General features: G+C 36.1%; 3 protein-coding genes, 1 long non-coding RNA gene and 1 other non-coding gene across 7 annotated transcripts; 3 read left to right on the top strand and 2 right to left on the bottom strand.

Annotated features, from left to right (window-relative positions):
* Positions 1-45: 45 nt before the first annotated feature.
* LOC124440214 lies at positions 46-4,148 on the bottom strand. Its single transcript, XR_006946612.1, has 5 exons — positions 4,011-4,148; positions 2,956-3,174; positions 2,290-2,841; positions 243-297; positions 46-83 (listed from the first exon to the last, which is right to left on the bottom strand). It is a non-coding gene; the product is annotated as an uncharacterized LOC124440214 (long non-coding RNA).
* A 721-nt stretch (positions 4,149-4,869) lies between these two features.
* LOC124440389 lies at positions 4,870-8,571 on the top strand. Its single transcript, XM_046990782.1, has 4 exons — positions 4,870-4,886; positions 5,170-6,791; positions 6,835-7,965; positions 8,135-8,571. Exons 1-4 carry the CDS (start codon positions 4,870-4,872, stop codon positions 8,569-8,571), a joined length of 3,207 nt encoding a protein of 1,068 aa, XP_046846738.1.
* A 69-nt stretch (positions 8,572-8,640) lies between these two features.
* On the top strand, positions 8,641-9,851 carry LOC124440388. The gene is made up of 2 exons (XM_046990781.1): positions 8,641-9,536; positions 9,656-9,851. Exons 1-2 carry the CDS (start codon positions 8,641-8,643, stop codon positions 9,849-9,851), a joined length of 1,092 nt encoding a protein of 363 aa, XP_046846737.1.
* Positions 9,852-12,047: 2,196 nt separating this feature from the next.
* On the bottom strand, positions 12,048-23,130 carry LOC124440211 (TRAF3-interacting protein 1-like). 3 transcript variants are annotated; one of them, XM_046990536.1, is made up of 19 exons: positions 23,101-23,127; positions 22,898-23,037; positions 22,753-22,821; positions 22,569-22,617; positions 22,106-22,218; positions 20,147-20,211; positions 19,846-19,939; positions 19,454-19,639; positions 18,595-18,739; positions 16,833-16,935; positions 15,555-15,641; positions 15,350-15,464; positions 14,864-14,909; positions 14,444-14,517; positions 13,813-13,872; positions 13,638-13,715; positions 13,410-13,495; positions 12,882-12,951; positions 12,048-12,361 (listed from the first exon to the last, which is right to left on the bottom strand). In XM_046990536.1, the coding sequence occupies exons 2-19, from the start codon at positions 23,018-23,020 to the stop codon at positions 12,278-12,280; spliced, it is 1,647 nt and encodes a 548-aa protein (XP_046846492.1). In that variant the 5' UTR covers positions 23,021-23,037; positions 23,101-23,127; the 3' UTR covers positions 12,048-12,277. The 3 variants fall into 3 exon arrangements, with proteins under 3 accessions (XP_046846492.1, XP_046846493.1, XP_046846494.1); XM_046990537.1 differs by having other exon boundaries at positions 22,898-23,043; positions 23,101-23,120; XM_046990538.1 differs by having other exon boundaries at positions 18,601-18,739; positions 22,898-23,130.
* A 103-nt stretch (positions 23,131-23,233) lies between these two features.
* Trnag-gcc lies at positions 23,234-23,304 on the top strand. The gene has a single exon. It is a non-coding gene; the product is annotated as a tRNA-Gly (tRNA).
* The last annotated feature ends 3,576 nt before the right edge of the window (positions 23,305-26,880 follow it).

The raw sequence follows: 26,880 nt of genomic DNA, 5'->3' as shown, positions 1-26,880 counted from the left end.
TGAAGTGCGTCATGTTGAAGTCTTTATCTATTTTCCATTTTTTTGATTGATATTTCCATTCCGTGCAGTAGACAATTAAGTATCTATTACGTAAAATTATAAAATAACCATAAGAATTTGAGCGATTTCATCGGTCGAGAGTTATGATCTCTAAGATGACATACGCACGAAATTGACTACACAGAAATTTTGTGTTTTTAATTTACAAACGAAACGGCGGGGGAATATATTGTAATATTTACCTGAATTTGCATCTGAATGGACAAATGAAGACATTTATAAGTTTAGGCAGTTGACCTATATAAGCAAAAAATGAAAAAACTGCGTTTTCAAACATTGATTTTTAATTCGTCTTCGATAACAAATATTCAACAAAATTGATCAGCCATTGCTTGTTTATTCTGTTAGCTAATAATATTCTATCAAGTGACTTAAGCTAGCCAATAGCATTTTTTCTATGCTATGGATCATGTAATATCTATTTAACTTAGTCCAGTCATTTAGTGTTACCATTTGCGGAATTAATTAAGATGGAATGTCTATACTAACTGAAGAGTTTCTGCATTCCTAGTGCATAATAAGCTTATGTATGCTCCTACATTACATTTTGATATTTTTTTTCAGCTTTATTGTTGTGAAAATAAGCGATATAAGTCAAAACGCACATTGGTATACATCAATAAAAGTTATTATTCATGATATGATTTGAGAAGCGACTGCTGTGGACGGAACTACGTTGATAATCTAATACTCATTCACTGTCTACGAATTGACACAAATGATCGAGCATAGGAACATCATTTTCGCAAAACAACACGCACTCTATGTTGCAGTAAACTTCCAGTTCCGACAAATTTATATATTCTTATTAAATTCCAAATTTCCAAGTGAAATTGCGTGCCTGGGTGCACGCATAACAAAAAAGAAACATAAATAAGCCATTATGACTCAGCAAAGAAATTCAAGTCTGTAGCAGGCCTTTGTGCCTTGTAAGAAATTGATTGCGTTGTTTATAAGCAACATTTACTGATTTACAGTCAAAGGTCTCAATGACATGACTCCGGACCCAAAGCACCGATGAAATTTCAGGGAGTTCAGAAGAAACATTTTGATTTTACAAATTTAATAACTCAAAAATTCATATATTGTGGAAAATTGATGAAGAAAAATAAAATTCATATGTTAGTTTCTGTCGTTATTCACGCCTCAAATCTACAGTTACATGACTTCAACTATTTTAAATCATAGCAAATCTTGGCAAATTGCATCACGCCGCATATCATGTAAGACAACAATAATTTCTTTGTTGAATAGTTCTAAACAAGACAACTCTGACACCAGATTGTGCTTACAATGATTCCCACAAACTTAAATTCTAGAGTTATATAAGCATTCACTGACTCACTGTACAACCTGTAAGTATTTATAAGTTGTTGTTACGGAGCATGACCTTTACGACTCAATTTAATTAGTGTTGTCATAGAAAACTCGAAGATCTCTGTATATGGCTACACATACTTATTTCAATATAAGATGGGACCGCAGACAAATTAATACTACAACCAGAATTGAGTGATTGGTGGTGGATTTGTAGTTGTCCTTCTGTCATCAAGATCGAGCATTAACTGGTATAAGTGACAGATGTGGAAAATTTTTTTATTATTGCAGTCATTGGGAGATCGGCCATCTCGCTCTACCTCTACCTATAAAGTAGTCAATTGTTGATAAGGTACAACTATCTTCACAAAAATGTCTAAGATATCTATTGCATGACTGCATGAGTATATTCGCAGTAGACTCGTGTTTCACATGTATTGTGGTTAGCTCAGCATTCAGTTCAGTGGCATACCACTACCACTTTCGTAAATTGGACTACGTAAATTTATTGGATTAAAATGGACAACGTCGTCGTGCGAGATTGCAGGCAATCAGCAATCGCCATAGAATTATAGGTTATATTTTTGTGCATATAATAAAATCGCGAGTATGTGTTTATTTAGCGATTCGGAATTTGTATTTTCAGTTGTTTTTTCGATTGCTATAGAAAATTAAATAAGGAGATGTTTTTTAACGCATGCTCATATGATCTCTCTATTAATTTGTAACTTAGCGAGCTAAGTTACAAATTAATACATGCAAGTAGACTCGATTTCGCGTTACCAATGAGTGATCTCATTTCCGTGAAAAAAAATGTTCTATGACTTTTACATCATGTCAACCAAGCCATCATTTTTATCAACAAACAGTTTAACGTCATTTAAGAAACAGAAAAGTTAGGGATTGCATTACCTTTGAAATTTCGAAACAAGTTCGAAATTTTTATAACGACTTCTTCTTGTTTTGTTATGGCAATGTTCTGATTATCGATCTCAATACGAAATGTAATTTTAGGATGTTGAATATCTTAAAGAAAAAACTATGACATAAGAGTAGACAATTGAATTAATTTATTGTTTGGCAAAAATTTTAATAATGAACTTAAATAAATCAATCTTGTGGCGGAGGCACTTCTCTTATCACAATGCGAAAAACTGAATTCCATCCACTATGCGCATCTGCATTACCAAAACCAGGACAATTACCAACCCAGAAACCAATTTGTACATTTCCTTTATGTATTTTGTTACAATACCCTTCAATATGACGATGTCAATCGATATCTTGTGAGCTTCCAGATTTCATGTAAAATACCCCATCAATTGCGTAAGGGTTGTTACATTCTACTCCGTTGAATGTAAAATACCAACGTTTGCAACATGCCGAGCATCGTTGAATACGCAAGTTACCTCCATAAAATACATGAAGTGAGGTGTTGTCGAACTTTTTCTTGAATGAGCAATTCTAAGCATAAAATTCATTGCATACAATAAAGTTGACGAGTAAAAGTCTTAAATTAGCATTAAAAGCGTAAACTCATTGCCATAAAAATTGAGAAAAATGTGAAGTCAAACTGACCTGAATCAATCCAAAATCTTTACCGTCAGACCTTCTTCATGCACATTGCTTCCAGTTATGAAAAAATATTTCATTTGTCGGAGATACGCCAGAAGTACCATGATCACCCTTTTCTCCTTGAGATCCCACGTCACCTTTTAGTCCGTCTCTTTCAGGTGCTCCAGGGATGCCAGGAACCCCTGGTATACCTGGAACACAACAGCTTGCTGAGCATTGATCCTTCAAAAATGTGAAATAATATTTTATTGTGTTAAAAATTTAAAATTAGATGTAAATGAACTGTTTTTCAAAGGTATAGAGTCTATTGACTAAGTCTATGGTCTCATTCACCTACTCTCATTGATCCTAAGCTTAGTGTTATTCTCACTGACCTAAGCTAAGCTACATTCCCTTACATTTAATAGTTAAATGCTTGAAAAGAAATAAATTTGAAAAATGTTCAACTTTACCATTGTAATTGCTATTCAGTCGTTTTAACAAGCACTTCTACTTATAGCTAGCATAATTGCACTGCACCGGCACCGCAGAGGTCATGGGTTCGAATCCCGTTGAGTCACCTGAATTTTTCAGGTTCTTGAGACAATTGCTTAAATTGTCCAGCGAAGTGCGAAGATCATATCTTCATTTAATTTCAAACACCGCACTGCATAAAACATTCTTTAAAATTGCATTAATGAAAAATTATTTTTAAATCTGAAATTTGGTGACATTCGTCTAAAAGTTTCATATGAAGAGTGGAGTTTATTGTGAATGAAGAACTTGTTGAGAATGCCCGAGTTTATTCATTATGAAATAAGATCAAATTTGTATTCAAACTGTCTGAATTAACAACTTCTGGTTCTACGAATGAACATAATGTCAATTTGTTTGTTTCCGCTCAAAAATGTGCATATACAGTTATATTGCCTACTAAGGGTAATTAATAAATGCATGGAAAAGTAATTTTATCGCCATTTATATTAACAACTTTTTCAATGTACATTGCACATAAACCGAAATCAAAAATTTTAAAGTCATGGATAAAATGAAACAAAAAATCATTTTAATATCCCAACCTTTGTTTTGTTCTTCTTAATCGCAGCAAAGACGTTCAATATCAGCAGCATGGGGACCATCAATAAATACAAATTTATCTTTATCATTTTGTCGATTTACGCGCTCTTGAGTGCCTGAATACTGAATGGTTGCCTTCTTGAAATGCTATAGCCAGCGTTGTCTCGGTGTCATATATACTTGGATGTTGCATAGACTCATTTCCGTTTCAGCGTGGATTATTTTTTATTACACCAAAAATGAGAAACTTCCGAATTGCATTGTTATAGACCTTTCATCGTCATTCATTCATCTAGTAAAGCTGGTCATGACAAGAATAAAGAATACCTGATCTAATCAAATCTATCATAATGACGTTAATATATCTGCAATTACGAAACAGCTGCTAAAAAAAATTGCATCTTGCAAGAACTAAAAGATTAAAAACACTAGACTTCTATAACACTTTTTGCAGTGTGAAGGGAAACCCAGTTACTACATTGTGCATGTAGATTTTTTCTTGACGGTAAGCGAAAAATTTGAATCATAACTTGGCATGTGATTTCCCCAATTTCTTATCTGATAAACCATGGGATTCGAACCCATGACCTCTGCGGTGCCGGTGCAGTGCTCTGACCAACTGAGCTATGAAGTCACACAGTGGTGAGCAGGTCAATTTTGTTGGGCTCATGTTTTTCTCGTGAAAGGAATGTCATATGAAAGAATGTCGTTGTGTCACCTGAATTTTTCAGGTTCATGAGACAATTGCTTAAATTGTCCAACAAAGTGCGAAGATCATATCTACATTTAATTTCAAACACCGCTGTCGGAAAGTATAAACAGTTTAGTTAACGCGTGGGTCGCGCGAGACCAAAGTCGGAAATGGCCGGTTCGTACCGGTAGTGTTAACAAGAAACTTGTAGAGAAAAAAAGGGGGACAGCATGTTAGAGCTGTTGATAGCACATTTGTAATTGTTTCAAGCGAGAGGGACAATAAATATTGTCAAAACGAAACTGTGTGAGTGATTTTCTGTGTTGGGCAAACAAATCCCGACAAGTGGCACCCCCGATGGGACGAGATTAACATTGATAAACTAGTAAAAGCGATCGAGACGAAAATCCAATTCCTGAAGTTCACAAATGAGAAAACAGTAAATATCCTGGGGAAAAATGACTTGGCAGGAATGGAGAGACAGAGGAAGACTTTAGAAGGAAAACCGAAGAAGTACACGCTTTAAAAGAGCAGATTCAGGAATTAAACTTTGAGAGCGGCGAAAACGTAGACAATGTACGAGACTGGACGGAGAAAATTGAAGGGAAACTGGCAGAATTCGAGAACGCTATACGGGAGTTGAAACACGAACAAGATCGGGTTAAGGGCGAAGAACATTTGAAACTAGAACAAACTAAATTTGAGCGTCGCATGGAGCACGAAAAGGCCTTGTCTGAAAATCGAGAAAAGTCCACAAGCGGAAAAAATGGCGGCACCAAATTGACGACAAAATTACCGAAACTGGTTATTACCAAGTTTACCGGACAACATACGGACTGGCTTAGATTTTGGGGGCAGTTTACTGCTGAAATTGACAATTCGGATGTCTCCAGTATAACCAAATTTTCATACTTAAATGAGCTTGTCGAACCAAAGGTGCTGTCATGTATCGATGGATTACCATTCACATCAGAGGGATATGAACGAGCTAAGAACATTTTGACGACTAAATACGGCAAAACCAGCGAAATCATCAACGCTTATGTTCAAAACATCATCAACCTGCCCAACATTCAAGGAACTAAGCCTGGAAAAATCCATGCATTTTATGAAACACTACTAACAAGCGTACAATCTCTCGAGACACTTGGGAAACTGAAGGAAGTATCAGGCTATGTCAGAATGACAATTGACAAACTAGAAGGAATTCGAAGCGATCTTGTGAGAATCGATGACGACTGGCAAGAATGGAGGTTTCCGGAGTTCATCGAAGCGCTAAGAAAGTGGACGGTGAGAAATCCAGTCAAACAAGATGATGGCTCTCAGGACAGGCATAGCAAATCAAGGAGCTTTCAAGTTCGTCAACAAGAGTCGAGAATAAAGGGGTGTGTATATTGCAATGATACTAGTCATCGATCTGCTGAGTGTAAAAAGGTGGTCAGTGTTAGTGATCGTAGAAGAATTCTTGGAGAAAAGAAACTGTGCTTTAACTGTATGGGTCCACGACACAAGGCGTCTGAATGTCGTAGCCAACAAACATGCCAACATTGCAAAAGAAGGCATCACTCATCCATCTGCGACAAAAGACCAAACGAGCAAGAAGGCGTTAAAACACAAACCGAACAAATGCTGGTAGCAAAGGGGGAGAACAAGGTGATATATCCAATCGTTCTGGTCAAAGTTGACGGAATTATTTGCAGAGCACTTCTAGACACAGGGGCTGGGAGCTCGTACGCTTCAGGAGCGCTGGTGGAGAGATTGAATAAGCGACCGGTGCGGAAGGTGTTCAAAAGGATAGAAATGATGATGCAGTCTACAAGCCGTATAATCGAGGTACACGAAGTAACAATCAGTGACTTAGACGAGAAACACAAGCTCAAAACTGAAGTAACAAAGGTCGACCGGAATAACTTACTCCTCGTTGACAATCCTAAATATGAAGAAGTTTTAAGTAAGTTTGATCATCTCAAGAAGGTCAAAATGGATGATACTGATGCAAAACCTCAACTTCCTGTCCATTTAATTCTGGGTGCGAGTGATTATGCTAAGATCAAAACTGCTACGGAGCCCTGCGTTGGTGAACCTGGTGCCAGTAGCTGAACTCACTAAATTTGGTTGGACGTTGTTATCACCAGGAACTGAGGAGGATCTCACGAAATCATTGTTTGCAAGGTCTTCTATGGAAGATTACAGGAAATTATGCGACCTAGACGTGCTTGGTTTGGAAGATCAGTCAAATGGAGATGAAACAATCTACCAGGATTTTAAGGATCAGTTAATCCAAAGTCCAGAAGGATGGTACGAGACAGGGCTTTTATATAAGCCAACCACCAGCAGTCTACCAAGTAATAAGGCAGGGAGCCTTGCGAGGCTTGGCAAATTAGTCAAAAGGCTTGAGAAAAAGCCAAGACTCTTTGAACAGTACCAGCAGATAATGAAAGAACAGGAAGAACAAGGAATCATTGAGAAGGTGACACATGAAGCAAAGGGACGTGAATTCTACCTCCCACACAAACCGGTAGTCAGAGAATCAGCAGAAAGTACTAAAGTTCGCGTGGTTTATGATGTCTCAGCCAAGGAAAGTGAAGACTCGCCATCATTGAACGACTGTTTGGAAACAGGGCCGATATTACAGAATCTCTTGTGGAATGTTCTTGTGAGCAATTGGTTCAAGCCTGTAGCACTTTCAGCGGATTTAAAGCAAGCGTTCTTACAGATCAGGATAAAGCAAAAGGACCGAGATGTCTTACGGTTTCATTGGTTGAGCAAAGAAGACCCCAAGCAAGTCGAAGTTTACCGATTTACGCGAGCTCTGTTTGGATTAAATCAATCACCGTTTCTTTTAGCTGAGACACTCAATCAACATCTCAACAGTCAAGAACAGGAGTTTCCAAAAGAAGTAGCTGAGATAAGAGATAGCTTGTACGTTGATGACCTGCTTACGGGAGGGTGCATGGTGGAGGAAGTACAACAGTTGAAAGGAACCGCAATCAAAATCTTTGATAGAGCTAAATTCACTCTGCACAAATGGCACTCAAATCTTAAAGAATTGGAAGCGAGCGAGACAGTGGTCAGTGATGCAGCGGTCGATCAAAGTTACGCTAACCAACGACTGGGCGTTAGAGAAAATGAGACAAAACTATTGGGCATGCCTTGGAACAAAAGCAAAGATACAATCGGTGTCAATTTCCCCGAAAAATTCAACGAAGAAAACGTAACAAAACGGATAGTACTTAGCGAGATTGCTTCAATCTTTGATTCTCTCGGTTTAGTTTCGCCAATTAGTGTAATTCGCTAATTAATTTACCCTGGGACGAACAACTTTCTGATAACCTGATGCACCGTTGGCGCAACTGGTGTACTAGAGTACCAAGTATAATTGAAGGGCCCAGGAGTTAGAAAGGATACAAGCCATAGATTTGCACGCATTTGGAGATGCTAGTGGTCAAGGTACGTCAGCAGCCGTGTATGCAGTTATCCTACAAGGCAAGGGTATCGGTCAAGGACTCATAACAGCTAAATCAAGATTGGCAAAGAAAGGGTTGACCATTCCAAGACTTGAGTTAGTCTCTGCTCAAATGGCGACAAGGCTGATGGACAACGTGCGATCCGTTCTTGAAGGGTTGCCTGTAAGGCATTGTGTTGGATGGCTTGACAGCATGGTTGCCTTATACTGGATAAATGGAAGTGGAAATTACAAGCAATTCGTAGCAAATCGGGTAAAGGTGATTAGAGAAAAGAATTACATTTCATGGAAGCACGTGGGAACAAAAGATAATCCCGCCGATATTGGAAGCCGAGGCTGTAACGGAGATCAGTTGTCTGAAAAATGGCTCGAAGGACCAAAATGGCTTCCCGACCCTGAAAAATAGCCAAGGGAAGTAACCATAGAAGTTATAGTTGAGACGGAAGCGGAAGTAAAGAAATGCAAAGAAGTCTTCATGCCTGCAGTTCAACTAGAGGAGGACAGCTTTTCAGCAATCTTGGCGAAATACCCCTATTGGAAAACCATGAGAATAACAGCATGGGTGTTCAGGTTCGTGTATAACCTCAAGAAAAAACAGCAACGTCGATGGGGTCCACTCACGACTAACGAGCTACAAGCACAAGTTCTCTGGTGGCTGAAAAGAGAACAGCTGCGCTTTGAAAACTCGGATCAGATGAGAGAAGAATCTCAACGCTTAAACCTTAAGAAAAATGAGGAAGGAGTGCTGGAATGTCGCGGAAGGATGCAAGGAGAATGCCCGATCTACATTCCACCAGAGTCCGAATTAGCAAAGAAGTTGGTCATGCACGAACATTTACGCACTCTCCATGGGGGAGTCAGTCTGACAATGACTGCGGTGAGGGAAAATTACTGGATACCACGTCTTCGACAACTCACAAAAAAGGTCAGAAGCAGATGCAACGGTTGCAAGAGGTTCCAAGCGAGTGCATTCGCCAAACCACCCACTGGCAACCTCCCAAAGGACCGCACAGAAGGATCACGACCATTCCAAGTCATAGGTGTGGATTACGCAGGTCCGTTCATCTATAAGAAACGAGCAGGTAAAGAAGGAAAAGCGTACCTACTCCTCGTGGGATGCAGCCTAACAAGAGCGGTTCAATTGGAGATGCTACCAGATATGTCAACAGAAGAATTCATGCATAGCTTCAAGAAGTTAGTTGCTAGACGTGGCAAGCCAGATAAGGTGTACTCAGATAATGCCAAGACCTTTGTGGCCGCAGCCAAACGTGTGCGAAAAATCTCAAAAGATGAACAAGTTCATGACTATCTTGCCAAGAACAATATTAAGTGGCAATTCAACCTAAGCAAGGCCCCTTGGTGGGGTGGACAGTATGAAAGACTGATAGGATTGGTGAAGCAAGCATTTTATAAGGTAGTTGGTCGATCAAGCCTCACATGGAAAGAATGGAAGGGGTAATCCTTGATGTGGAGATATGTCTAAACAATAGACCTCTAGCGTATGTGGAAGACGACCACGAATTGCCAATTCTTACACCAAATGCCATGATAACTGGCCAACCGTCCGTCTCAGTGATTGAAAATGATGAAACAAGTGAAGAAGAGGAGTTCAGGAAAAGAGCAAAACATATTCAGCGATGTAAGAAAGCCATGTGGAAGAGGTGGACGGGGGAGTATCTAAGATGATTAAGAGAGAGACATAACCTGAAACAGGGAAAAATGGGAAAATCTCCAGAAGTGGGTGACGTAGTGCTAATAAAAGGAGAAGAAAGAAATCAAGGAAAATGGAGTGTAGGTATCGTAGAGGAACTGTATGAGGGAAGGGATGGAGTTGTTCGAGGAGCAAAGATTAAAACACGGAAAACGCATATTGACCGAGCACCACAGCATCTATTCCCATTAGAACTACATAGAGTGGAAGATGCAAAAGTAGCCACAGAAAACAATACCCTGGATCCAGACGCAAAAGAATTCCGGCCTAGAAGAAACGCAGCAGTAGTGGCAAGAGAGAGGATGCAGGAAGTCTCAAACTTTGAGGATAGTAGTTAGTGACATTTGTCACTGGCGAGACATATGGGGGGAGGGTGTCGGAAAGTATAAACAGTGTAGTTAACGCGTGGGTCGCGCGAGACCAAAGTCGGAAATGGCCGGTTCGTACCGGTAGTGTTAACAAGAACACTTGTAGAGAAAAAAAGGGGGACAGCATGTTAGAGCTGTTGATAGCACATTTGTAATTGTTTCAAGCGAGAGGGACAATAAATATTGTTAAAACGAAACTGTGTGAGTGATTTTCTGTGTTGAGCAAACAAATCCCGACACCGCACTGCATGAAACATTCTTTCATATGACATTCCTTTCACGAGAAAAACATCAGCCCAACAAAATTGACCTGCTCACCACTGTGTGACTTCATAGCTCAGTTGGTCAGAGCACTGCACCGGCACCGCAGAGGTCATGGGTTCGAATCCCGTTGAGTCACCTGAATTTTTCAGGTTCATGAGACAATTTTGCTTAAATTGTCCAACAATGTGCGAAGATCATATCTACATTTAATTATGCATCTTGTTGTTCAATGTTTGCAAAACATCTTCTTTTAAGATTCACAACTTGTTGAGATATGAACATCAAACGAAAACATATAAACAATACAGCATTGCATGTAAGTACGTACGACACAAGTCATATTACGTGAAGACTCAAGGTTGTTTTACAATGTCCATGCTCGTCATACTTAATTATTTGTTCCTCATTAAAATCAATATTATATCCTACACCCTACGGATGTTATTAAGAACTTACGAAAATTTAACACAACTAACATTTAAATGCAGTGCCATTAACATTGTGGGAGTAAAAAACGACCTGCTGGTTTGCCATTTTAGGGATCGAAATCATAATTTTTTTGTTCGGGGGGGGGGGAGGTGGGTATTGTCCATTGACCGTCAAATTTGAGAGTAAGTTGTGGGTATGACGACACATTAAAAAAATGAAAAATAGCAGTAAAATTTTTGGGAAAGGGCAGCCTTCTGGTCAAGTATGTAATGTATATATATAACATGTACATTACAAGTAGACATGAGAATAGAGAATAATTCTTTCCTCTTGTAAGTTGCTAATACACGCCCATACACTTTGAGAAAAAAAGCTCCGTAAAAAATCCAATTAATTTAAAATTTTGGCAAAAACACGAGATTAATAATGATCTACAAAATATTTGGGATTGATTAAGAAGCTTTTGGGACTTGGTCATGGTGATTAAATCATAACTGACAAGATCACAAGCATCAGCAACTTTGTCATTCACCAAATTAAATTAATCTGATTGCACTGATCATCTCTCCAATTTTCCAGCTTACCTCGGTTTGCATAAAGTTGTAGAAAATTTAGTAAACAACTTTCATTTTTGAAATAACCAATAACCTTACCTACACGAACGAACGTGTAACTTTTGTAACAATCACGGTTCTTTCAAGAGACGTTACGAGAAAAAAGGTGATTCCGTCAAAGGTGAATATAAATGAAGGACGCATTATTGAAACACCTGAAATTATGATAATTAAAACACGAAAAGTTTTTTTTAAAATAGATACTGTTGTTTCAACGTTCAACATCTCATGACGCCATGATTAGCAATCGTTGATAGCGTCATGGACATAGAAGTCTATTTTTGTTTGTTAAATTCTCACTAAAATAGTGCTCAATAGTTAAAATAGTTAAGGTGCTTAAGACACGAAATTTTATCACAATAAATTCGAAATATTACTGAGTAAAAATTGTCTGGTTTGTTTCTCAAATATTGAGTTAAACGTGGACCTTTTGTTATGAGTATGTTTCTTTTAAAGTTGTTCTTTGCGAGAAAAGTAAGTTAACAAAACAAAATTATTCGGTTGTTTCAACAAAATTTTCAACAATTTATTAACTGTACAACAATAATAAACGAGCAATTCTCAAGTGAGTCATATCTAAATATATGTACAAGTATGCAATTATCACAAAGTGGAAATTTGAGAATAACAAGCATATTCAGCTTTACATATGATATTAATTCAGTCGAGTGAAATTAGGAATTGAACATATTTATTTATGCAACAGTATGTTATAACTATTACTCTTTAGACTGCCACTCCACTGAGCAACTGCTCAATTTTCTCCTCGTTTCGAAGAATATTACATTTCACTGTGCCGATTTTTTCAAACTATAAAAAGTGAAACGAGAGAATTTTTCTGAGATTTTCGTCAACTGAAAAACTTATTCGTTTTTCATTAAAAAATATGCTTTCAAAACTCATCGAAGTAAAAATATATGAAACTGATACATCAGATGCACGGCAATAAAAAGCGCGGTATTTCTTAAAGCTAAAAATATGATGTTGTTTCCCGTTGTTTGCAACTCAAGCAACATTTTAATGAAGAATCTAAGATTAATTCTTCGAACCATGCCTCTCTCATGCCTCTTTTATGGGAACAGCCAAAAGCGTAAATAAGAGGAGGGAGAGAGAGGGGCTTGTTCCCAAAGGGCTGAAAAACTTCCAATTTGAAAAGATGAGATCATTGTACAAATTGGGAGGGAAGGGCAATAAGGTTGAACCGGGAAGAAAGACGGATTACATTACTTTTTACTCTCCACAATATCTTAAGCTACTTATATTAATAAAAACTGGCCTCCCTCTATACACAATCAAACTATGGACTTGTCACACATATTGTACAACTTACCATTTCGTTTACCTCGGCTTCCATTTCAAATAAATACACTTTTAAAGGCTCAACTTCGCGTTCGGTAATACTAAAACATATGGATAAAATAAAAGATAATATTCAACATCTTTGCCTTATGAATCAAACACATATTCAAACAGTCAATAGAGCATGATATTTTTGCTAGAAAATCAATAAAACAAGATGTTTTAGTGAGAAAATATAAAATTTTTAAAATTCCCCATAACAAAGAAGAATATAGCTACGAAGGAATTCTGGATCATGTTAACTGTTTAACAGTTAACTGTTTACAGTACATCTACACACAAAGTAATTTGTTTTGCAGGGATAAGTTGCAATGACTTAATCATCTACTTCATTTAAGTAAAAACGTATCACGTTGAGAAATGCTTCATCACGACAAATTTTTCTTTTTCATAAGCAGAATTGGCTTTTCTAACTAAATTTCTAAACAGTTAATGGTTATTAAGCATTTAGCTATCGTTGAGCGTCTAACAACAATCCGAGAACGAATAAACTTCTAACCTTTGCTCTCTTCTTAAAGCTATTTGATGTTCTTTATTTTCTTCCTTCCACATTTCTAATTCTTTTTGCATGCTATCCATATCTTCCTGGAATGGAACATAACAGGTTGAACGAAAACCAAGCAAAGAATACAAATACGAATTATGAATAAAAAGAAGAAAAACGAAAGCAAACATTTAGAAAGAAAAAGTTTGACAAATTGTTGACAGTTTACATTAGCCATTTTACCTGGATGTAATCCATAATTTTACCTAATGGATTGGCACTACGACACAACGTTTGAATACTTTCACGTAATTTTTCAATCTATAGAGACATGTATGAAGCTGTCAAGGTCTCATCGCTCACAACGTGTCAAAATATACAAATGTAGGAGAACGACAATTTCCGCTTCTTTACGTACCTCTTTTTGTGCATGCTCGCGCTGCTTTCGACGATGAGCATCACTGATTACTGGTCTCGACTAAAATTACATCAATGGAAATTACGCTACTTAAAAATTGTTAAGCCCCTTCGAACCGCACCATTTTTCGAAATAGTATTAAATTCCATTTGCCTACAGCCAATGGCAACAATCATCTAACATAACGTTCTTATATTTTGTTCACCACATCACATCTCTTGCCTTGTAGATCGAATGATTTTAAAACAGAGAATGTTTTACAACAAACTCACTTGTCTCCACTGCAATTCACAATAAACGCATTTCTAGAAATGATAGAACCCAGCAAACCACCTTTATACTAAATCAAATGCAACCTTTAGATAAACATACAAGGCTACGAATATCTGTATGAACCAAAGTACCATGTTCTAGTAAAGCAAATCGCTTTATACCAAAATCCACTTCCAGCCGACAATTTTATGTAGCGATTATACTAATCGCTTTCATCTACTTTATGACCGTGGATAAAAAATTAGGATTAGTTCAATTTGGCTGAAAAGTTTAACGGGAGATGTCTTTTCAATCTTCCGCATTCAGTTCAATGAATCGTACGTACATACAAACAATGACGTAATGTAACAGGTTTTACCGTAGTTTCCGCTTTAGAATGTTTGTCATTTTCCAATTCCTTTTTGGTTTCCAACATTTTCTTGACAAGAGCACCTACAAAGTCATGCGAAACTCTTTTTTACGAAACTCACGAAGTTTAAACGCCTGTTTTGATATGAGTGCAAAGATAGTGCAAGCACACCACGTATGTATATTTTAAAAACACAACGCTCGCTACACTAAACACATTCAAGCGAATTTGTAGCTTCCTTTACGTAATTATATTTACTATGGCACAGTTGTTAAAGACAGAACAATTACTTTAAACTTTTGAAAATGACTTCATTTAAATAAAATAACTGTAGGAGGGTCAAATAAAACTTAAAAATAAGGATTTCCTTGAAATTTGTCGAGCATGCCTGTGGCATTAACCAAAAAAACATACCGTATTTCTACATACCGTGTTCATCTTCCTTTTCATTTACCATCGGTTCCTCGTCTTCATTCTAAGTGCAAGAAAGAAGAATTTACACACATTACTAAGGATCTTTTCATCAGAAAACACCATGCTCAAATATCAGCCCTAGAATACAAATTGTCTGAAAACGAATGCCATAAAACATTGTGTTGTACTGTTAGAATTTCATACAATGTACGATGGAAATAACATGATAATATTAATACCCAAAAATATAAAAATAAAATCAGGCAAATTTACGATTCTAACAAATTTCTTGGCATGTGTGAGAGCCATTCTTCCAAAAAACTAGACTTCTTACAATACAAGAATCACGTGAGAAATATATGTTTTTCAAGCTAATCAAAGCTCATCCAGGAGTATTAAGAAGTATATGCACGTCACGCCACGTTTCCCGTCAAAATGATAAGCATAACGCGTCTGTATTACGAGCAACCTCAGACTGGATACCTCACATTTAATACTTACATGGAGTACATCATGTGAAACATCTGGAGCCTCTTCAACTAAGAACGTATCATCTCCGTCATCATCCTTATTGTTGTCCACAATAACATTGATAACTTGGGATGATGAAGCGACTCTAAATTAAAGGAAGCAAATAAAATAACAACAGTAAAAAGCCAGAAAAAAACCCCCAATGCTACACGTCATGTTTTATAGTTCAACTCACTTGTCTAAACTTTCATCTTGTTCTTCAGATTGTCGTTTTTTACGCGGTGGTGCAGGACGCGCACTACTCGGTCTGGCTAATTTTCGCCTTAAACCATCAAATGTATGTCTTAATCAATGAAAATCTTTTCAATTTGAACATACAGGTGAACGTAGTTTCAATTCAACTAAATAAGCTGAATTCCTTCGCTTCCATAAAAAGTAAAATCCACAGTAGATACAACTTACTATGACTTTGATATATTATTGTGCAATTCAACTCTACAATGATTTCGTTATTAGTGTATGCAACCTTAACACAATACACACCTTCCTGGAAAACCCCCCTACTAAGTCGCTATATGCAACATCCTTGCCAAATTAGGGCAACCCCCCAACCAGTCATTTTCACGTGATTGTTTTGCATGAAAGGGATAAGTTTCGTACAGCTAACACTTTTCACTAGCATAGTTACAACTAAACGTTATATATGCTTCTGTATTTAATTCATTACTTTACTGTCTACATAATATGGTCAACACGACACAACTTTCCCATGAATGAAAAATTTAGAAAAAAGTAAAGGACATTTGCTCACAAAATAGCTCTTTGGTCGTTGACTGATTTGTCAATGTGATTTTTGACATTAGCTGATAAGAAACAATAATTCTTAGGGTCAACAATAGTTTTTTGGTTAAATATAAAATAATAATAATAGTTATTATAGTTAATAGTTATTATAGTTATATAATAATAGTTTTTTGTCGAAAATTTCAGAGATCATAACAGCAGGTGCCTCCCTACATAGGCATAGGAGCCACCCCACCCCACCCCCAACAGGAAAAAATGTGAAGTTAGGCAAACTTTCAACATTAGTCGGGGGGGAATACAAGAGGAAGAAACTATGACGAGTAAGTAATTTGAAGTTAACAAGTCTAATATTTCATGCGAGTTGAAGAAAATATTTATTACCCTACTCTTATAAATGATAGCATCTGTGCGTACGGCTTATTCTTCGCACAGTACAAAAAATTGGTTCATTACAACAGTGTTCATCACTATACTTTCTTATAGCAATCATCAATACACGTGTTGTCTCAATTTTTGCCATCAAAAAAATTGCAAGCCAACAATAATTAAGAACAGCTATAGTTCTTCTAAATAACTACTACAAGTCACTAACAATTAAAGGTTAGCGAAGTTTAACCAGCAAAAAGGAATTGTAATCAACAAAATTAAATTGCATTATACGCATGCATTTGAAGTAAGAAGAACATCTTGGTATGTGATGTTTACGTACTTCGTTTTTGGCAATTCAGGTTCTTCGTTAGGAACGTCTTTGGAATCAAGTACACCATTTATTTCATCGTTATTTTTCAACGGTATTTGCTCCTCTGATTCATCTAAATAAAAACACAAAATAAATATGTCGCAAAAACAGGAAATCCTACCAGCAACATGCACAAAGCTTCAAACTGCAAAACAGGTACAGTACCGCTCGCGTATTTGTTAACATAATTTTGCGTATCATACGCGTATCGCTCTCGTATCATACGCGTATCATTCTCGTATCATACGCGTATCGCTCTCGTATCATACGCGTATCGCTCTTGTATCATACGCGTGTCGCGTATCATACGCGTCGTATCATACGCGTATCGCTCTCATCATACGCGTATCGCTCTCGTATCATACGCGTATCGCTCTCGTATCATACGCGTATCATTCTCGTATCATACGCGTATCGCTCTCGTATCATACGCGTATCGCTTTCGTATCATACGCGTATCGCTCTCGTATCATACGCGTATCATTCTCGTATCATACGCGTATCGCTCTCGTATCATATGCGTATCGCTCTCGTATCATACGCGTATCGCTCTCGTATCATACGCGTATCGCTCTCGTATCATACGCGTATCGCTCTCGTATCATACGCGTATCATTCTCGTATCATACGCGTATCGCTCTCGTATCATACGCGTATCGCTCTCGTATCATACGCGTATCGCTCTCGTATCATACGCGTATCGCTCTCGTATCATACGCGTATCATTCTCGTATCATACGCGTATCGCTCTCGTATCATACGCGTATCGCTCTCGTATCATACGCGTATCGTTCTCGTATCATACGCGTATCATTCTCGTATCATACGCGTATCGCTCTCGTATCATACGCGTATCGCTCTCGTATCATACACGTATCATACGCGTATCCTTTTCGTATCATACATGTATCATTCTCGTATGATACGCGTATCGTTCTAGTATCACACGCGTATGTTTTTCGTATAATACGCGTTTCATACGCGTACTGTATGTTAACAAATACGCGAGCGGTACTGTAGCTTTGATCTGTTCGCAGGCCAACCACGATGTCTTACTCGAACAAATGTCCGTCTATCTATCCGTGAACATTGGATATTTATAGTTAAAAGATACGCGTATGGTACGCGTAGGATACAAATATAATGTACGTATGATACTCGTAGCAAATGTACGTATGCGCATGCATCATTCAAGTTATTTATATGTGAAGTAGTCACCAGAGTTTTTATTACCTGACATATTTACCAGTTTTTTATTAGCAGTTACCAGACATATTTATCTCACTCATAACTGGATAAATATGCCAACCCTGGTAACAACTTCAAGTATAAAAAGCTTGAATGATGCATGCGCATACGTACAAAATCAGTGTATTTGCTACGCATATATACGCACATTATATTTGTATCCTACCGTATGATACGCAAAAAAGTGTTAAGATATACGTGAGCGGTACTGTAGCTAATCAAGATATTACATAGCTACGTGTGTATAAGCTTCGCTAGTGATCTCAACATAAATTATATCTCATTTTGGCAAATGACATAATCACATATCAAGACGAAAAACACATAAGCAGTTCCTATACGTAAATAGAAGTTGCATTCAGATTGCGCGATAAAAAGAGTACGTCAGCAACATGAACAATAACACATTCATTAATTTCTAGTGATCACACAGACACGTTGTACGTAATCATTATTTTATATAACTTATACTATACTTCCATACCATCACCATTTGGTCTTCGTCTTTGGCCTTTGGCAGACGAAGGACGTGGAATACTTCTATTTTGTGAATCAACCTCACCATCCACTGCATCAGTAGAGTCATTTTCAATTTTATTTGCACTGTTTTCTTCGTTTACTTCATGTGCCTGTTTAAAAGAAATATGTTGTTTAGTAGTTAGCTATGTTTAGCATGGATTATTACCATGCATCTTTTCAAATACTTATTATACGTAGCTGGAAACTGCTATAGCTGCGACCTTGAAGATATGAACACATTCGATAAATACACCATACAACAAAACATTATACGTACGTTAGACCCAGCAATAAATGTCGTACATAATAACGTCCTTTAATGTGATAAATATTGTCAAATCTAAAAACTTATAATTGGCACTTATGTACAATACGACATTTCATGTCAAATCACGACATTATTTTTACGAAGAATGTTTCTTCTCATCAAAGACAATTTCGAGGCTAAACGTTGTGATTATACATATATACCACAGAATTGTTTTATGTTTGGATGTTTGGACACATATACAAAAAAAAGAACGAAATTATGTTGTTATTTATCAACGAGCAATCATTTCATTTTCCCGGGCAGTCACGGGCAGTGTTTAGTAGGAGCGCATATAACATACAACCACAGAGTAATGGAAACAACTATTGAAAACGATTTATGCTTGTGCACGATACTACGGAACATAGACGTACGAGCAGGGGGGGGGGCTGCAGCCACCCAAACTTGTTGAGAAATCCACTTTCGGATAAAAATTTTTCAAATAGCTTCAGCCCCTGAATTGACAACAGCTCTGTGCTCTGGGTACTTGCGATGTCTATAAAGAATTCCGTACCTGTTCTTTGAGAAGATCTTGTTTGTTACTGCTTCTTTCTTTTTTTCGATCTCTTTCTTTTGATCGACCTCTGAAACTTTCCTTTGATTCCACGTGATTCTTACCGTCGGACACGGCCTCACTACGTATTCTCGTGTCACTACTGTTTAAACGACCAGAACTCGACTTCCTCTTTCTACCATCATCCTATGTAATTTTAAGTAATAAAAGATGTTTGGGAAAAGGCAATGTTTAATTTCCTTCTGTAAAACTGTCTTTTTGATATCGTGATGAAATTTGAATACATTTCATTTTTGAGCTGATTGATTCATGGCGTTGAGCATTCGTTCCTTTGTAAGGATTGTAACAAACGCATGTTATAAAAAGACATGTTAAAAGTCATAAAAGTTCACCTCGTTAATTTTATCTTTTTTGCTCTCTGATTCTTTGACTCGGTTTTCTTTTTCACTCACTCTTTCTTTTCCTGATTTCGACTCCTTCTTTTTACTGACACATAAATTAACAAATACTTTGTAACAACAAAAACAGAATAACGAAGAAAGAAGAAAATCTTTCTATCTTGTGAAAATAATCATAACAGTAAGTGGAAAAGATTTAGTAATAAGCGAACTGTTCTTATGTAATGAAAATAATGACGTATACAAGTCATGGTAGACCGAGCGAATAAGCAGTTAAAGTACGTATTTCACTTACATTGTTGATCCTACGCCAGGCTTTTCTCCCGCCAGCACTTTTTTCACAGAGTCCTTACTATCAAGCTAAAAATTAAACAATTTAAAGATATATAAATTCTTACCAACAACACGTATCTATTATCTAAAAAAATTACTCGCACGTAAGCAAGATCAACAAGAAAGTTCACCAATTGATTTTGACTACATTTTGCATCCAAAATGACGATCAAGCACATTAATTACGTATTAAACATTGCACTTTATAAGATTGTACGTTGATTATATATTGTACAACGATGTGTTGGCTGGTGGGGCGACAATAAGCTTAAAATACAAAAAATGAAATAATATGTTGAAGTTGACTGAAAAATGCATCTCTTCGGGTGACTAGGATTTTTTGAAGCAGTATTTTACGTACTTGTTATTTTTTCCTTATTAAAGTTAACAGAGTATAGCAATTATGAAAAGAATAATCACATACATGACATAAGACATACTTAGTATATATGCCTTAGGAACTCTACGACAAACAGTGAAAAAATATAACAGCCCAGACTGCGGAGTACATCTGTTTTCATCAAGATCTAGAGGTAGGCTCGAAAATATTAACCCAGTGGCAGACTGTGGGGGTATATCAGGTGCAGATCAACACTCATTGACAGGAAGGGTGCAGAATTCTCAAAGGGGATACATTGTTATCATAGCTAACGGTGCCAAGGCCTCAGGCTATTGCAGATTTGTAGGTTTAAAGATGAGTGAACCTTGCATAATGAAAGTGTTATTAGCTTTTCGAGAATTTCTTATAATGTTAAGTTAATTATGAATCCTAGATGTATACATATGTAGCTATACCATACAATCATAATCAACAAAGCTTCATAAATTATGTATCAAAATATTGCCAACAACGAGTAAAACACAAATACAACAGTTACTTGTAAACATGACAAACAAGGAACAAAAAACTAAAAGATCAAATGGAGTTGACATGATGAAGTATCAGTTTACTTTGTGTGTATTAATTTGTTTCAATTTTAACATTTCATTGAAAATGCACATGGTAGTAACTCAATTGTAAATTGTGCTGTAAAAAATATGTAATTGACTTTGAAATGATAGAAAATGTCAGTCTTACTGTACAATTCCCTAGCGTCTGATATAATTTTAATACGTAAAAGTCTACAATATGTAAATACCTTTTTAGAATTTTTCTTGTGGATGCCAGAAATCCCCACACACACCCTAAATAATCCTCCCCTGGTGGAAATGTACCAAATAAGTTTAATGTGCTACTATTTTTTGTTTTCTGCCTAACAGCCAAGAGGCACTAAAACTTGTCACTTAATAAATCTCAGTGGCACAATTGTCCTTCTTTGCAGCCTGGATAACAGTAATTGTTTTCTGATATTGTTAACTTAAGGCCCAATATGCAAATACCCTTAATTATGGCATGACTATACAAATAAAAAAAGCCTAGTCCAGCCAACAATTTGAAGAAATAAATGATAAAACACACTCCAAAAAACAACATCTTGTAAACTCAACTTGAGTTTGCAACATGACGTTTTCTTGGAGAGTGTTTTAACATTAATTTCTAAACAAATAACGCCTATTAATAGTATTATTATTCACTATGTGAGCATTCTCGGCTGTGATTGGTCAACTACCTGAAGATAATTCTCCATATCTGTACGTATGATGTCATTCCTACAGTTAATAGTTTCTACAAATATGGGCGCCATTAAAAGCCGATGAAAAAAAATCAAAACGATGTTTACCACAGTTTCTAAGAACGATAAGCAAAAGCTTTTAAGCAAAAAATAAGTGGAAAAACTACAACACTAAAAAGCAACAAAGCTGGTTTTGAACATATTTACAGAATATTTAAATGAGAAGAACTTGAAAAAACCATTTTATTTACTTACACAAAAAACAACTTTTTAAATGATAATCATACTAACATTCCAATAGGGTCTACCTTTTTTAAACAGGCCTTTCCTATCAACTGTAAGAATTCATTGGTCTTTTCTGGTTCATGACCTGCGACTACTTTGGAAGGTCTTACGCTCAAAGATTCGCCAGTAGCAAAAACTGAAAATAATTAGAAAACAAAAATATTTGACAGATTGCATGTAGATGTTTTGAACAGAGTAGTAAATGATGATGTGATAAAACTATTTTTCAATCTTTCAATTGCAAGAGAGGAAACTTATTTTGGATGTAATATTGTACAAATGAGGAAAGTAATGTAAACCAACATAAATATTAGTAGCAAAAATGTACACATGCAGTTGCAGCCAATTTACTTCTGCAAATGATGTTAAGGCAAAAGATTGATCATGCTAAACTTTTACAGGTTTTGTAAGGCAAAAAGTTAAACTTAATTTTCCAAATTCGTGTCAACAAATGACAATAACAAAATAGTTTTCTATATGACAAACCCAGACAGTCAATTGCCTTTTGGAGAAAGGAAATCTTAGCATCTTTTTCCTATGAAAAAATAGCGAATAGGTGTTAAAAAGACACCAAATCAATATAAAATAAGATTCAGAGCTATCTCATCTGTTGCCATGTTCATGTAACTGTTTATATAATAACAATACATTTAAGTCCTATAGCCTATACCTTGACATTTGCCGAGTTCATCTCGGCATTTTGATATAAACCCTTGAAGAATCCATTGGTCTTTATAACCTAGAAAATAATTTGTCCATTTTCTGACGATTGAACAACAAAAACAAATTAAAACGTAAAAACCCTAGAATTTTACCTCAGTTACGATGTCGTGAAGGAAACGAAACGGCGGTTTATTGAGCAGTTTTTCGGTCATAGGAGGCTTCTTAATAACTCTTCCTAACGTATCTTGTGTCCGTTTCACAACATCAGGATCCATTATCGGCTAGTAGCAGTCTACAACTGAATCATTTCACAACATAAAATAATAATCACAAAAAAGACCAACCATAATTATACCTCAAGGCCGCAAACCTCTGTAGCCTCTGTGTTTATTGTGCTCAGCTATTTTTCATACATGAAAAGATTACTACTAACTTCTTTTTTTGTAAGCGCACAATTTATAAACTAAATTTCTGTTGTATGTGCAGGCGCATTGGTGGTTCAGTGGTAGAATTCTCGCCTGCCACGCGGGAGGCCCGGGTTCGATTCCCGGCCAATGCATCTCTACATAATCTTTTATTTTTATGACTTTTTCCTCGCTCACGATTGAAAATTTTTGTGAGAATTTCAATTTTTGTATGACAAACGATTAAAAATGACAAATTTTGCCTGTGCCAAACATATGCATACATACGAGAAAATGACATACGAGACATACGAGAATACATATGAGAAATGAAAAGTTTTACTAAATGTGTCAAACCATAGGCAGCCCAGAAATTTATTGATGTTTTTTTATGCAATCGCTTTACAAATATATTCGTTGGCTTATATGCATGTTTATCACGCTCGCTATCTCGCGTGAGTTACACGTGTTGGAAATAGAAAACAATCGTTATAGTTAGGGTCGCGTGACGGGAAGTGGGTTTGGTTGATGTGAACCAATAGAAATAACAAGGCGGGGCACACTAAGAAAAGTGACATTTTTCTTTCGTGACATTTTCTAATTGTTGTGACATTTTCTAATTGTTGTGACATTTTCTAATAGTTAACATTTTCTAATAGTTAAAAGTGACATTTTCTAATAGTTAACTGTTCGTAGCGAGTTGTGATACATTACATGATATTTGTCAAACATACGAGACTTTGTGTTGTACATTTCATGAGACTTTTCCAGATCCATACCGGGAAAGAAGGTAAATTTGCAAAAACACGTATGTATGGTCTAATAGGTCTTGTATTTTGACAAGGTAGGCAACTCTCAACAGAAAATTAACGACCGTTGACACAAACACTTTCACAAAACTGTAAATATCTTAGTACATGGAAAAACACGAAAAACAAATACATCTCCTTAATCGCGAATAGTTTTACTGTATTTTTGCAGTTTTTTTAACATTAAAATGTTGATTTCTATGCATATGAAAAATGAGAATGTTTTTCGGGTTTGTGGTGAATATTTCTCAAAGCCTATGCTAGGGACACTTAACTAAACATTCGTCATATTTTTGGATGAAAATCTTCCACTTTGAAAGTTTTTTTGCAATTCACTCTCTCTATTTCTAATAAACTAATGCTGTTCAACACAAACAACCAGCGTTAAAAACACAAGAACTATTACGCTTTCGATGCAAAGATATGCTTTAGCGTTTTATAGAACATACACATAATTATACGAAGAAAATCCACGGTAAAGAAACTCAACTATAGTCAAATAACAATTTAGATTTAAAATAACAGGAGACGGATTTCCTTAGTGGGACCGTAAATATAAAATATTTTAAAGTTTATACGCAAACTTCGCTTTCTGTTTATATATTCGTAAAGCGCTGGATAAGATATTTTTATCGATTAGATATACAAGTGTTAGAAAGTATTCACACAAAGACACGAGAAAAAAACCCCAACGTCTAGTTAAATCTTGATTCTTGACAACAATCAACAGACAAAGTTTTAAGTATGGCCTATGGGTATCGTTAAATTTTGGGTTAATTTTATCATACTGGCTTATTATGTCTATTCAGATATTCTGGCAGTTCTACAGAGTACATGTAAAGAAAATATCTTGAGCTTGGTGAGCTACAAAATGAACAAAATTCAACTTAAATCATACTCTATACTTTCAGTGACAACCACGAGTGAACTTAATGATTGAACCGAATTCATTATTTTATAGAGCATTATTTATAGTCTTCATTACAAATAACAAATATTATTATTGGTCATAATAGTCTATTTAAGCTATATTTGGTACATAAGGAAATTTAACTAACGTCAATAGGTGTTCCTTGGCTGTTAGCCGTATGGGAACGGATACTTTGGTAAACCAGACTAATCACATACTATTTCCTTAACTTGTTTTTGCGGTTTATGAGGATGACTCAACAATAGCTGCAATAGAATAAAAGATTTATAAATACTTTTGTGTATTAAAAGTAAAAGTAATTGGTATTACTTAATGTTTTAAGAATCAAGTTTAGGCACAATAAGAATTTCTAAAAAGAGACTAATAACCTTTTGAGGAACTGCTTGTTTTGCGAGGTCCATCTGGACTCTTTGCAATTTAAAACTGATAATAATTTCAAATTGATTTCAGTTATCGATTTTATTTAAATTCTAGCTCTCCAATGCACTCTCAGCTCTACTCCTTCCTTTTGTTTGTCTTTGACCTCATTGCAACTAAAGCATTCCATGTGAATCCTGGATTACCTAAGAATATACCAAGTGTGGATTGTTATCAGATAAGGCAATGCTGAATTAAACTTTTCATGGCTTGTCTAAATCATTAGCTTGTCTTGAATTAAAATTTGTAAATAGAAAAAAATCTTGGCTCAGAGCAGTTCTTATCTTGATTCTGGTGTATTGACCTACTTAGAACAGTGGCATAGTCAGCCTGAAAATTTGTTTATATTAGGTAAATTTTTCACCATTAGCATTATTCATTTCTTAAGTAAGTAAACACCAAAAATACATAGCATGAACAAATTGCAGGCTGCCTACACCACACAACATACTTCATTTATCACAATGTTTTCGACACAAATATTGTTCAATTTCAACTCAACTCTATTCTTAACTAATCCACCATATTTTCAGAAAACATTATAAACAAATCCTAATTAATTATAAGTGAGTTCTCTTGATTGCAAGACATGTTTAGCTCGAAAAGAATTGGTTGCTTAGCCTCTCAAGTAAAGAATAAAAACTATTAGGAAAACACTGTTTAAAATACAATTAGGTAGTAAAAAACATTAACAAAATAGATGCCAAATGCCGTCACACGACAACTATTGACAAACAACAATTTAACCCGACTCTTTGAATCTTGCTTACCCGTGTCATGAAATATTTTCTTTTCTTGTAATATCTCGGTACTCATATACTACACAAGTTTTAATCGATGAAATTTTAAAAAGTTTTTGTTACAAAAACAGCTTTGAAATTTTCTGTCTTCGTATATAGATATATTATATAGATGAATTTTGGATGAAAATTCGGTTGGGAGAAAAAGTTTTAGTTTTGTGAGCCCGCGTTCTTCCACTGACATTTTCATCCAAAATCAGCCATGTTTTTTCATAACCGGCCGCGCGTTAATAAAATATAATAATTTGGATGATGATTTCCGTGCAGGAAATTACTATACAGGTCTGTCGTCTGTGGATGTGACACATACACACACCATTGAGTTGTATAATAACTAGAGCGGCTAAGTGGACTGGGAACTGTTGTAAAAAACATGGAAGCCAAAGGACCTATTTCCGCTGAAATGTTCGCTTTGCAGAAAAAAATATTCTCGACCTCCCCCTTGTGTATTTAGTAAATTTTATAGAATTTTTCAAAAACAAACGCGATATCTTTTTGGCATTTCTTTCATAATGCTAATACTTCAATTGTTCAATTGTTCGATGTCGTAGTTTCCACAAAAAGGAGCATCTCGCTTCTCACAGGTGAGATAATTGCTTGCTTTCTTTGTGCATCAAAGATTGAAAAGCAGTTATTCACTTGAAAAGCTATAAAATCCGTGTCAAAGATCGTATTTTTTAACTGACTTGAACTCAAAATAGACTGATGTTTTCCTGTTTTTGTTTAAAAAACTCAGCACACATTTGTTACTGCATGAAATCCTGAATTTGCCAA

This window comes from Xenia sp. Carnegie-2017, unplaced genomic scaffold, assembly GCF_021976095.1.
Source record: "Xenia sp. Carnegie-2017 unplaced genomic scaffold, XeniaSp_v1 HiC_scaffold_2, whole genome shotgun sequence".
NCBI lineage: Eukaryota > Metazoa > Cnidaria > Anthozoa > Malacalcyonacea > Xeniidae > Xenia > Xenia sp. Carnegie-2017.
Note: the sequence above shows the minus strand (reverse complement) of the source record. Positions and strands in the feature narration are given on the sequence as shown.

What these genes read in the sequence shown, in the direction of transcription:
- LOC124440389 (XM_046990782.1), top strand. An exon ending in CGTTGGTGAACCTGGTGCCA is followed by an intron (nt 6,792 to 6,834) that starts GTAGCTGAACTC and finishes TGTTATCACCAG; the next exon opens with GAACTGAGGAGGATCTCACG. An exon ending in TTCAATCTTTGATTCTCTCG is followed by an intron (nt 7,966 to 8,134) that starts GTTTAGTTTCGC and finishes ACGCATTTGGAG; the next exon opens with ATGCTAGTGGTCAAGGTACG.
- LOC124440388 (XM_046990781.1), top strand. Translation starts at nt 8,641, where the DNA reads ATGCCTGCAGTTCAACTAGAGGAGGACAGCTTTTCAGCAATCTTGGCG. An exon ending in GCCCCTTGGTGGGGTGGACA is followed by an intron (nt 9,537 to 9,655) that starts GTATGAAAGACT and finishes TCTAAACAATAG; the next exon opens with ACCTCTAGCGTATGTGGAAG.
- LOC124440211 (XM_046990536.1), bottom strand. Translation starts at nt 23,020, where the DNA reads ATGGATCCTGATGTTGTGAAACGGACACAAGATACGTTAGGAAGAGTT. An exon ending in AAGATCTTCTCAAAGAACAG is followed by an intron (nt 18,740 to 19,453) that starts GTACGGAATTCT and finishes TCTTTTAAACAG; the next exon opens with GCACATGAAGTAAACGAAGA. An exon ending in ATTCTAAAGCGGAAACTACG is followed by an intron (nt 13,873 to 14,443) that starts GTAAAACCTGTT and finishes ATGTAATTTTAG; the next exon opens with TCGAGACCAGTAATCAGTGA.